The 11,086-nt window shown below is 48.2% G+C and overlaps 1 protein-coding gene across 3 annotated transcripts; it reads left to right on the top strand.

Annotated features, from left to right (window-relative positions):
• Positions 1–9: 9 nt before the first annotated feature.
• LOC143528074 (uncharacterized) lies at positions 10–11,011 on the top strand. Of its 3 annotated transcripts, none has more exons than XM_077023580.1 (13): positions 10–150; positions 861–924; positions 3,636–3,749; positions 4,103–4,252; positions 4,402–4,488; positions 4,603–6,079; positions 6,275–6,325; positions 7,078–7,705; positions 7,902–8,078; positions 8,213–8,279; positions 8,370–8,491; positions 9,351–9,502; positions 10,534–11,011. In XM_077023580.1, the coding sequence occupies exons 4-13, from the start codon at positions 4,202–4,204 to the stop codon at positions 10,632–10,634; spliced, it is 2,913 nt and encodes a 970-aa protein (XP_076879695.1). In that variant the 5' UTR covers positions 10–150; positions 861–924; positions 3,636–3,749; positions 4,103–4,201; the 3' UTR covers positions 10,635–11,011. The 3 variants fall into 3 exon arrangements, with proteins under 3 accessions (XP_076879695.1, XP_076879694.1, XP_076879693.1); XM_077023579.1 differs by having other exon boundaries at positions 861–987; XM_077023578.1 differs by lacking the exons at positions 10–150; positions 861–924 and adding an exon at positions 1,931–2,084.
• Positions 11,012–11,086: the final 75 nt, after the last annotated feature.

Genomic DNA, 11,086 nt, shown 5'->3' with positions numbered 1-11,086 from the left:
TCCTCCTCCTCCTCGAGAACAGGAAACAGAGGAGGGGAAAAAAAAACAACTTCAGCAAAGGGAAAACGTATAGGGAACCCGGCCCCTCCTTCCCCCTGTGATCTGCTGGTTCCACAACGTTCGTGTCAGCGTCTTACAGGCTGCTCCCAGGTCAGCTGTCCTATCTAATAACCTGATACAGGCCTTTATGAGAAAGGCCGCAGCACTGATGCCAGGGCTGGTCTAGAGATGGTGTATGCTGAGACATTTGGCACCCTGTGGGAAATGGCAGGGGTATCAGGTTAAAGGTCAAGGTTCCTCTGCCGTTTATATGATGCTCATGTGCCTGGTGAGAGGTGTAAGGAGAAAGACGTGCCGGATCTGTATGTAAAACACACACACACACACACACACACACACACATACACCACTTATAACACTTGTGACGTGAAAGCTGTGCTATATAATTTGTATAAAAATGCTAACTTTTGTCTGCTGAAAGGGGAGAATGTTGAAAGGATGGAGTTATGTATGGCTCTATGACTCCGTCCCATCGTTCCTCCGTGCGAGTGTGTAACTGAGTGTGTGAATGTACGTGGATTTTTTTTTTCCCCTCGCTGTTCCTTTTGAGGGGTTCTCTGAGTTTCCTGCCAAATTCTAAGAGGCTTCTGGTGATAGACTGGGAAAAGGGTGCAGAGAATGCCAAGAGGGGTACTGAGAGGGAGAGAGAGGGGGAGAGAGAGAGGGAGAGAGAGAAAGAGAGATAGAGGGAGCTTGAATGCATCTGATATTTAAACTAAGCTGATATACTGTATACTACTACACATGTGTGTGTGTGTGTGTGTGTGTGTGTGTGTGTGTGTGTGTGTGTGTGTGTGTAGATAATGGAGACCTCTCAGGAGAGACCAGCAGCAGAATGGCAGGGAGTCCGGATAGAGCGAGAAGGTGACCCACTTTCACAAGGCTCCCTCCTGTCTCTGAACATGCTCTGGCCTGGTTTCAAATAGTGTGAGTTTCAAGATGTGAAGCCAAGGGTGTGTGTGTGTGTGTGTGTGTGTGTGTGTGTGTGTGTCAGATACGGAGAGAGACCAAGATAAGTAACACATGGAAGTAAAGGGAACATTTGATAGCATATGCACACATCATCTTCCTACATCAACAGAGTGAAGTGAGGAATGTGAGCGTCAGCACAATTGTCATCACGCTCCATCATTCTTGACAGTGTGTTTCTGGCTACTGCACAGGGCGGCCATTAGAGCCCTCTCACCGTGTTCCTCTAGGCGATCCGCTCTGCCTTATTAACCTGAATGCCTCACACACGTTCCATCTGCACACATCTCTAGACAGAGGACAAGGGTTACAACTGCAGGACCCGAGAAACACTTATTACAAAGAGAAAGATGTAAGCAGTGCAGGGAAGAGAGTCTTGATATTTTCTGAATGAACTGGATTAGCTGAAACCATTGGATATTTACCTGTGTGGGCAAATATAGGGTAATTTAGTGACCACTGATTAAATAGAACTACTAGGATTAATTAGGCAGTATCAAGAGCTAGTTATACCACTTCAATAAATTTCTTCTTACAAAAATTATTTATGTCATGTCTAATTGATACCTGCAAAAGATTGAGGTCTGTGTGGTGTAATCTGTCAAAAACGAAAGCTTGGAACCAAAATATTGATATTACTGTTATTATGGACTGACATTATTTTAGTTAGCTCCTTCGTTTTCTTGACTTCAAGTTGTATTGGCCACTAGAGGTCACCATAAACCTTTAAGCCACTACAATGGCAAAAATTAATTCCAAATCTGTCACAGCAAATAATTCATGTATTAATGTGGATGTTCCTGATTTATATAATCCATATATATACAATTTACCGTTGTGTGCTATATGTAGCGTTCTGTTTATGATTATCATATCATTATTAGTAGTAGTCTCTCCGTTTCATAGTTTCCCGGGAAATCTAATACACGTGTCTTCACGGCGCCCCGAGCGCCTCGTGTAGTTTCAAGATGGCCGCGCCGCATGGCGAAAGGCTGAGCAATTTAAACGCCGGTTTCACGGAATTCACGAGATCGGCGACGTTTCAAGACACTCAGGTTCGTTATATTTGAGTCCGACCGACATACTCCGCACACCACCATGGTTAAAGGTGTCAATGTAGATTTAAAAGCACTCGTCCGCATGGGACACGTGGACGTTCAAGTTGCGACATATAGCGAGCCACCTAGTTCGGTAGTAAAGTCGGTGGTCGTCGCGTATACCGACAATTTCGGTATGTAATTAACATACGAAACGGTCGGTGGGCCTACAGACGTATCGTTGGAGGTACTGAAGGACGCGTGTAAACGTCGGCTGCTTCACATGGCTGTGGGCTTGCCGTCTCATTTATGGCAGGGGTAGTCCTGTCTGACCGGAAAGGATCCGCTAACTGGCCACTTCTCTTCCGAGCTTTGCGGGAACGTATACGCACGCTTTTGTACGCGTTAACACTTCGCACATTCGCTAATTTGGCGTTTTAAGTTGCTACAAACGCGCAGTTTTCTTGAATGCCGCCGGCGCCGAACGGCCTTGTGGGGTCTGTAGTCTCTATCTGGTCGAACCGCGCCTCGTCGGTTCCGTAACGAACCCGAGTGAACTTGACTAGTTATAGCGGCCGAATAATACAATATTAACTGTACAATTTCTATATAAAACTTGAATCATCATTTGCGTGAAAAATCATCATTTGCGTGTGTTAAATGTGGGTAGGTCTAGATAATATTTGGGCAAACCCCACGAAATCTATTTTGAGTAACCTGCTTTCCTTGTGAATGTTGGTCGAGGTGACTCGGGCAGTTGTGACATAACTACTGATAATGTGTCTTTTAGTCTTCAGTTGTTTCATAGCTGGCTGAAAAGCACTGGACGTTTCAAGAGACGTTTTCCTTTTCGTAACTGAGACAACAGGTGCCGTGTCCCCTTCCTGAGCCGTTCACGGTAACTTCAGCTGCTGTGTGGGCCATAACGCAGAATAAAACCTGTTGAAGTGGTCTTATGTTCCGGGAGAAATATGTGGTCTGGTAATCAACAAACCTGGTCCCGTTGGGTTACCCGGGCGTACATCTCAGCAGTGTATTTCCCCATAAACCTCGTATCTAGCTTAATACCTGAAATGGTAGAAGTGCCTCACAGGAAGGATTTTCTGTTCATCTGTATTTCAGTCCCAGCCGCCTGGCCGTTAAGCCAGCTGAAGCTGTTGCATAGGGTGTGTGCAGGAATGCAGGATGTCACCCTGCACTTTATGGCAAACTGTCCAGAATGGCTTCAGACTCGCAGCAGAGCCGTTCAGTAGAACTCTGTAAATACCTGGTGTTGCCTTTCACTACTGAACTCCCACGTACTGGTGTGATGAATACCAGTGAAGCTGTGGACTGATGTGATTTACCACAACAGCACCCGGAATTACAGACTAGTTAATGTGACGCTTGCTTATAGGATCTTTAGATCGGTTCTGATGAAGAGGTCCAAGGTTGTAACTGGGCTATAGACCCAGCTGAAACTGCTCATCAGTCTGAAAAGAGAAGTAACTTGGCTATAATTTTCCTATTTGTACCCGTCTGACAGAAGGCATTTGCTTTGTGCTAATCTTCTTGCCCTTTCATTTGCAGGGTGAACAAAGCCATGACCCTGGGCACGATGCTGCCAGTACCTCAGACAGCCTCCATGGCAACCTGGACCCGTCCATTTTGTCCCTCATCGAGGACACCTCTAGCGCTGAAGAGGTGAGGAAAGTGTGAAGGCTCCTGTGTAGTGACTCGTTTGTGTGGCTCTTAAAAGGGCTTCTAGTCCGACATGAACGCAACCGCCGAAACGGATACGTTCAAAGTTTATATAAACTAAATACTATATGTCGATTATGAAGTGTAATTTTTAAAAGGTTTAATTTTGTAGCTTATATTTTTGATCATCATACTAACATGACCGAATTGATTCCCCTCACCGTGACTTTTGCGTCATGCGGAATAGCTGGCCTTTACTTAGAAACCAAAATATTTGAGCTTGTAAAACAGCAAAACTTGTAATCCCCGGTTCTTGGACTGTAGGTGATGTGTTGGTGACTGGCTGTGCTTTTCAGGCGAGGAGTCATATAGACGAAGAAAGCGAAGCTACGCTGCTGTCTGCTCTCTCTGAGATCTTGGACAGTGTCATCGAAGAAACGCTGTCTCCTTTTGACATGCTCCCTGACTCTGACCTCCTTAGGGGTCAAAGAGGTCAAGACTCCAAGGTACAATTTTCACAGAACAATATTCAGCTAAGAAAGTATAGCAAGTCAATGATTTAGGATGATCCAAATATATTAGGAGTATTTATATTATTCTCTGATGAGACATGTATGTGTGTGTAATTTGTTATAATCTTTCGTCTTCATCTCAGTTGAAAAAGTCGTCTGTCCCGTCCTCGGACCGAGCGCTGGCTCCTCGGGCATTCAGGTCCCCGCGGTCATCACTCTTCAGCTCAAAGGTAAGAACATGCATCTTGTAATCTTATGTCTAATTGCATTATAAAACGGGGAGGCCCGGATGCACTGCTGCATGTGGACGCTTGATGTAGGGCTGTGGTTTTGGTCTTGTGTAGGCGGAGACCCTGCTTTCAGACAGGCAGCTGCGGCCGAGACCCTGTCGGCGGCCCCAGACCACCACCGTGCAGAGAAGTGATGGCGAGGAGGAGGAGGAGCTGAGTGAGATCAGGAGACCCTTCGTGAGAACTTTCCGTATCGAGTCGGACCCGGCGCTGTGTAGCGATGACGAGCAGCAGGACGAGATTGTGTCCGTGTCGCTGGCCGACCTGGTCCGCCACATGCATCCGTACAGCCTCCGCGTGGACCTGGAGGAGGAGGAGGAGAAGAAGAAGATGAAGGACAAGAGTGGCCGTGAGCTCCAGGAGGAGGACGTGTTCGTGGATGTGGAGGGTGATGATGAGGTCGTGGAGGGCCTTCTGGGTGTGCCTGGACTCATCCCCCTCGTAGCCCCTGAGATGGGTCTGGATGTGGAGTCTTCGGTGCAGAAACCGCAGGAGAAGACCCAGAAGATGTGGTTTTCTGTGGGCGGTGAACACAATAAAGGTGACTGCGATGACGCTAAGAAACTTCATCGAAGCATTTTAGCTAAGAAGAGCAATACTGGAGGAGTAAAGAAAAAGGTGTGGTTTGCTCCTGATATATCATCGGTTCACGAGTACCAGCCTGATGACGAGGCGTGTGAATGTGCCCCGACAGACGGCGTGTTGTCAGAACTTCACGAAGGTGATGTTACCGTGTCAAGTTCGGGACCTACAGGCTCGAGCGAGAGCTTAATCGACAGATCTGAAACGGTGCCTTCACAGCATGGCAACAAAAAACCCAGATCCATCAGTCTGCAGGAGTACCGTCTCCTCAAACGGAAGGCGCTCCCAGAGGAAGAGAGGAAGTGGGACCACAGAACCAAGTGGCCCTCCGTGCCCGAGATCCCTGGAGAGCTCCCGCCTATTCCTTCTATACCAGGTTACAACCCACCTGTAGTGCACGTAAAATCCTCTCCTGCCAAGGCCAAGCTCTCGGATCCAGGCTATTCGTTGAGGCCCAACAGAACGACTCCTCTCCGCCTGAAGTTACCCTCGAAGCAGAAGACTTCGGGCCTGACGTTCATGCATGCTGTTGACCCCCCGAACCCCGTCACAGTGCCCCTTCTGTCCACACCACCCGTGCGCTCCGACAGCTCACCTCTGTCTGAAAAACATGTTTTGCCTCAGCATACTGGCATGAGTATGTGCCACAGAACCCAGTCCAGATGTGTGAGCCCTCGACCAGAACGCCTCGGCAGTCCGGACCAGCTCGTCCAAGAGCCTCAGTCGGAGGCTCCTCGTGAAGCTCCCCTCGATGCTGAGGCTATAGCGGAAGAGTGCTCCCCCACCATCACTGCTGTCGGGAAAGCTAACATCGCTGCTCCGTCTCCACCCGCGAGGGCCATGCCGGCGGTGGTGTCTCAGAGAAGACCTCCTCCGGTGCAGATACCCACGGCTGCTGGGGACCGTCAGCGTGAAGAAGAACCGAGAAAGGAATCTTCAAACGAAATGGGTAATGAGAGTGAATGAGAGATGTGAGGCTGAAATAAGGCAGATGAACTTGGTTGTTTCTTGATTAAGAGCCTTTCTAAAATTCCCCTGAGCCCAAGCACTGTACATATCAAATGTGGCATCTGAGGCTGTTTTTAACAGCCCACAAAACAGAATCTGATTGAGTTCTCACTGTGTTTTTTTTTCTACCTCACAGGAATACAAGCTACAGATGTAACCAGTCTCTTAGAGCAGTTTGAGACACAAGGTAGAGATTTGCTTTAATATTCTTTAATATTAAGTTATAATTTGAATTTGACCCAGGGTGGAATATCTCCTAGTGTCCATGAGGACTTAATTTAGTCCAAGATGCCTTGTTTAGTCAAAACAGACTTACAGACTTATCTCTGGCTCTGGTGTGGTTCGTCTGTTGTCATAAAACCAGTCATTAAAGCCTCATTTCACTGTTATGATGGTTGTGTGAATATCCACCCTTATACTGTCATAATGTGACCCACAATGCCTCTTTAATCACTTAATGGCCCCGAGAGTCCAGAGCTCATAACTGCTGCAAATTGCTTTCTGTTTTCATGCAAGCAAGATAAGAAGTTGCTATGGGAGTCCTGGTACAGTTTAACATTTGCAATCCCAAGGAGAGCATGCAGAGTTAACACAGGAAGTTGGCATGAGAACTAAAATTGCCTAAACTTATCATCCTTGTCGGTGCCTTCTCATGGCAGTTCAGCTGTTTGCATACAGGTAGACTGAAACAACCTCGAAGTTATCTGTGCATGTGATTGGCCTTGAATGGTGGCAATGTTTGTAAATCACTGCTCTGCCACTTGAATTAATTAACTGGAGCAGCAGTAAAGAAAAAAAAAGAAACAGGCACCCTACTTGATCCCAGGTCCGAAAGGAGGTAAACAGGAGCTTTGACCACAGAGCCAGCTCAATGGTATAGGATTTGAATCTACTTTTTGTTCATAGGGTTTGAGTGATTTTCTAATTTCTTCCCCACAGGCTTCACTCCCCCTGCAACTCCCCCTCATCACATTTGGAATCCATTAGGGCCTGGTCAGCGGGCAAAGCCACACAAAGCTTGTAAACCGTCTCCCTGCAAAGCCATCCAGATCATTGAGCCCCGCCCGATGCCCCCTAGCAAGGTTCACTTCAAGCCCCAGCCAACTTCCTCCATCCCTGCCGCAAGCCTGTCTCTAGCATTTTTGGACCATGACTACTGTGGGAGCCGGGAGTTGACTCTCGGTAACAAGAGGACATGTCCTGGCATCTACGTGCACGAGAAACCTCCTAACCAGCCAAGGAATCGTTTGAGCCATAGGTCCCAGGATCACAGGATGTTGCGTGAGGCAGAGCATCTCTCTGGCTCAGTGCTGCTGTCTCCAGAGAGCTCCCCCTGCAGGCTGGAGGACCGCGGTGCAGGCAGACCTGAAGACGCGGAGGTGCTGACGGGGAAGCCTTCACGCCATTCCTCCTGCTCTCCAAGCTCCCTTGCCAGGGGGAGGACGAGGAGGAGGGTTTACCGGAGGAAGTATCATCATTCTGACTCGAGTTCAGTGTCGTCCTCCCGGTCCCCCTCCTCCTCTTCTTCCTCAGCCTCCTCTTCATCACGTTCACCACCAAGGAAGAGGTAAAAGGCACCTTTCCCTCATTTCTCAGTCACACAGTGGTTACTAGTTACTAGTGGAGTATTGTTCATGTCCGGCTGTGGGGAGGATTTGAATTCTCTCCGGAACTATAGTTGACGTGAGTTGACGTGAGTTGACGTGAGTTGACGTGAGGTGTCCCTCCCTTTTTGAGCAAGGCGTCCGCTTTTCTGTATTCAGGCTGAGACCCTCCAGGAGCAGCTCCAGTTCCTCGTCCTGCTCCAGTTCCTCCTCCATGTCCCGCTCCATGTCCCCTTCAGGGTCGTTCCGCGTCCGCCGCCGCTCACCGTCCGGCTCAGTCAGCCCCCACCGCTCACCTCAGCCGGACCGGAACCAGAAGTGGATCAGGCAAAGGAGGTTAGTGTCTGCATTGGAGAGTAATTTGTTTCCAAAAGTTATTTGTTATTTTTGTGGAGAACGTAATTAATACACATACTGTATTAATACACGTTAACCATGCTTCTCTGGTCTGTATTATGGTGAACTTGCAGGCATAGAGAACACGTTCCTCAGAGCAGATGGGAGGAGGAACGCAGGATGCGCAAGCAGAAGGCCATCGTGAGTACCTGCCCAACTTTTCAGAAGAAGCCGTACGCTGGTTGTGACGACGTGTGAAGTTTCCGCTCTCTCTCCTCCGCTCGCCCACAGGAGGAGCGCAGGGTTGTGTACGTGGGACGAATCCGCGGGACTATGACCCAGGCTGAGCTCCGAGATCGCTTTGCGCTTTTCGGGAAGATCGAGGACTGCACGGTCCACTTCAGGAACCATGGGTGAGGTTCACGTGTCCATGTCCACTGTTAAAAGGCCTGGACACTTCACAGTATCAATCAATCAATCAATCACATTATCCACCGTACACATTTTTATTCACGTTTTCACATATAACATATCATATAAAATTTCAACCCAACCCCTACAACAAAACGTCATTAAAACAATTATAAAACAATTTATGATTAAGCATCATAAAACAATTACACAGTCACGGCAACAGGAAAAATGAATACATCACATAAAGGTTCACAGATTACCCATCCATATCAGAGAAGATGTTTACACAAAACATTAGGCAGTGGTATGTCCGTTGGTAACAGTCTTTTGCAGGAGAAATTTTAACACAGGGTCCCAAATCTTCTCAAACACATTTATCCTGTCGTCATTATAATATCTCTGTCTTTCCGGGTGCAGTGTGTTTGCTAGTTCCCCCAACCATAGGTCAAATGTGGGCACTGAGTCCTTCTTCCAAAATCACATGAAATATTTTGAAGTCATATGATTTATTCTTGTTGAAATTCTGTTGATTGTTTATTTTAAAAAATAGGTATGACTTGGTGAATCTGTTAGACATTTAAAATTGCCACTTGTAATTTACACTCTAATCGGAATTAGTCCGCATTTACCCATCTGTGCAGTGAGAACACACACACATGGACTGTGGTACGCATGTATCCAGACGGGTGGGCAGCCCTAAACCCGTCACCCAGGGTGCAGCTGGGGTTAAGGGCCTTGCTCATGAACTCCCCCTGTGGCCTGTTATTTTTTTGGCAAATATTTAAATATTCATATCTGACCACATCTTCCTGTTTTGTGTTTCTTCACACATGCCTGTTGGTGTCCGGCCCCTTTCAGAGACCACTATGGGTTCATCACCTATTACAACACAGGCGACGCCTTTGCCGCCATCGAGAACGGAGCCGGGCTCCGGCAACCGGACGAGCTCCCCTTTGATATCTGCTTTGGTGGGAGGCGGCAGTTCTGCCAGTCGAGCTACGCCGATTTAGGTTTGTGTGTCTTCCTATGAGAAAAACATTGGATCAGGATGAAGGGCACGAACACCCAGGTCATTTCCACAATAGAGACGGGAGGACACTGGGGAGGTGGGGATGGATGGGGAGGTGGTGGGGATAGATGGGGGGAGGTGGGGATGGATGGGGGGAGGTGGGGATAGATGGGGAGGTGGTGGGGATAGATGGGGGGAGGTGGGGATGGATGGGGGGAGGTGGGGATAGATGGGGAGGTGGTGGGGATAGATGGGGGGAGGTGGGGATAGATGGGGAGGAGGTGGGGATAGATGGGGGGAGGTGGGGATGGATGGGGGGAGGTGGGGATGGATGGGGGGAGGTGGGGATGGATGGGGGGAGGTGGGGATGGATGGGGAGGTGGTGGGGATGGATGGGGAGGTGGTGGGGATGGATGGGGAGGTGGTGGGGATGGATGGGGAGGTGGTGGGGATGGATGGGGGGAGGTGGTGGGGATGGATGGGGGGAGGTGGTGGGGATGGATGGGGGGAGGTGGTGGGGATGGATGGGGGGAGGTGGTGGGGATGGATGGGGGGAGGTGGTGGGGATGGATGGGGGGAGGTGGTGGGGATGGATGGGGAGGTGGTGGGGATGGATGGGGAGGTGGTGGGGATGGATGGGGAGGTGGTGGGGATGGATGGGGGGAGGTGGGGATGGATGGGGAGGTGGTGGGGATGGATGGGGGGAGGTGGTGGGGATGGATGGGGGGAGGTGGTGGGGATAGATGGGGAGGTGGTGGGGATAGATGGGGCCCGGGAGTTATCACCTCCTGACCTTGATGCCGGCCTCACAGGCGGTCACAGAAGAGTCAAACATTCAGAAGTTATGTATGGAAGTTAAGTAATTATGGAAGTATAAATGTAATATAAAACAAAATTGGAAATAATTTCAACATAGAACAAATGCATATTCCTTTAACTGTTTTGGATGGTTTGGATATTTATTTGTTTTTATTCTGCTCTGTTTTCTGTGTGGGGGCTTCTGAATCGCCTTGTTTTATTTCTGTCCTCCAGACTCCAACCGGGAAGTTGACCCAGCTCCATTAAAAAGCAGGTGTGGCGATCTTGACTTTGACACGCTGCTGAAGCAGGCTCAGCGTGGGGTGAAGAGGTAGCAGAGAAAGGCCTTTAGGAGGAGGGCTGCCCACAGGCAAACAGGATTAAATGTGGAGTGTGGTGGAGACCAAGTATTACCTCAGAACTCCCAAAGAACTTGCACTTTTCTAGCACTAAATAAAACTTCATGTAGCTCTTTTTTTAAGGTAATTAACCTTCTATTGAAGTGAAACTTAAGAAAGAAGAAAAATGTTAATAGCATTTAAAAACTGAAAAGCATTAAGGGAGAATAAAAAGTTTTCATTTGTTGTATTTCATTTTTTCTGTATTTGCTTGAAATGTATACAGATGTTTGCTTGTAACCATTTGGATGCATTACTTTTTTTCTATTCTGCTATGGATCTTCTATGTCAGATTAAATAATGTTTAAAGGTGACCGCTTTTGAGTTATCTTTTTTGAGCATGCAATTTGTGTTTTCCGACGGAATCGAGAATTCTGAAAACTAAATCT

This window comes from Brachyhypopomus gauderio, chromosome 12 (genome assembly GCF_052324685.1).
Source record: "Brachyhypopomus gauderio isolate BG-103 chromosome 12, BGAUD_0.2, whole genome shotgun sequence".
Taxonomy (NCBI): Eukaryota; Metazoa; Chordata; class Actinopteri; order Gymnotiformes; family Hypopomidae; genus Brachyhypopomus; species Brachyhypopomus gauderio.
This window is presented reverse-complemented; position numbering and strand designations above follow the sequence as displayed.

Excerpts from the sequence above, each read along its gene's own strand:
- LOC143528074 (XM_077023578.1), top strand. The coding sequence starts at position 1,998 with ATGGCCGCGCCGCATGGCGAAAGGCTGAGCAATTTAAACGCCGGTTTC. Across the intron at positions 3,750-4,102 it reads ACACCTCTAGCGCTGAAGAG|GCGAGGAGTCATATAGACGA; the intron begins GTGAGGAAAGTG and ends TGTGCTTTTCAG. Across the intron at positions 4,489-4,602 it reads CATCACTCTTCAGCTCAAAG|GCGGAGACCCTGCTTTCAGA; the intron begins GTAAGAACATGC and ends GGTCTTGTGTAG.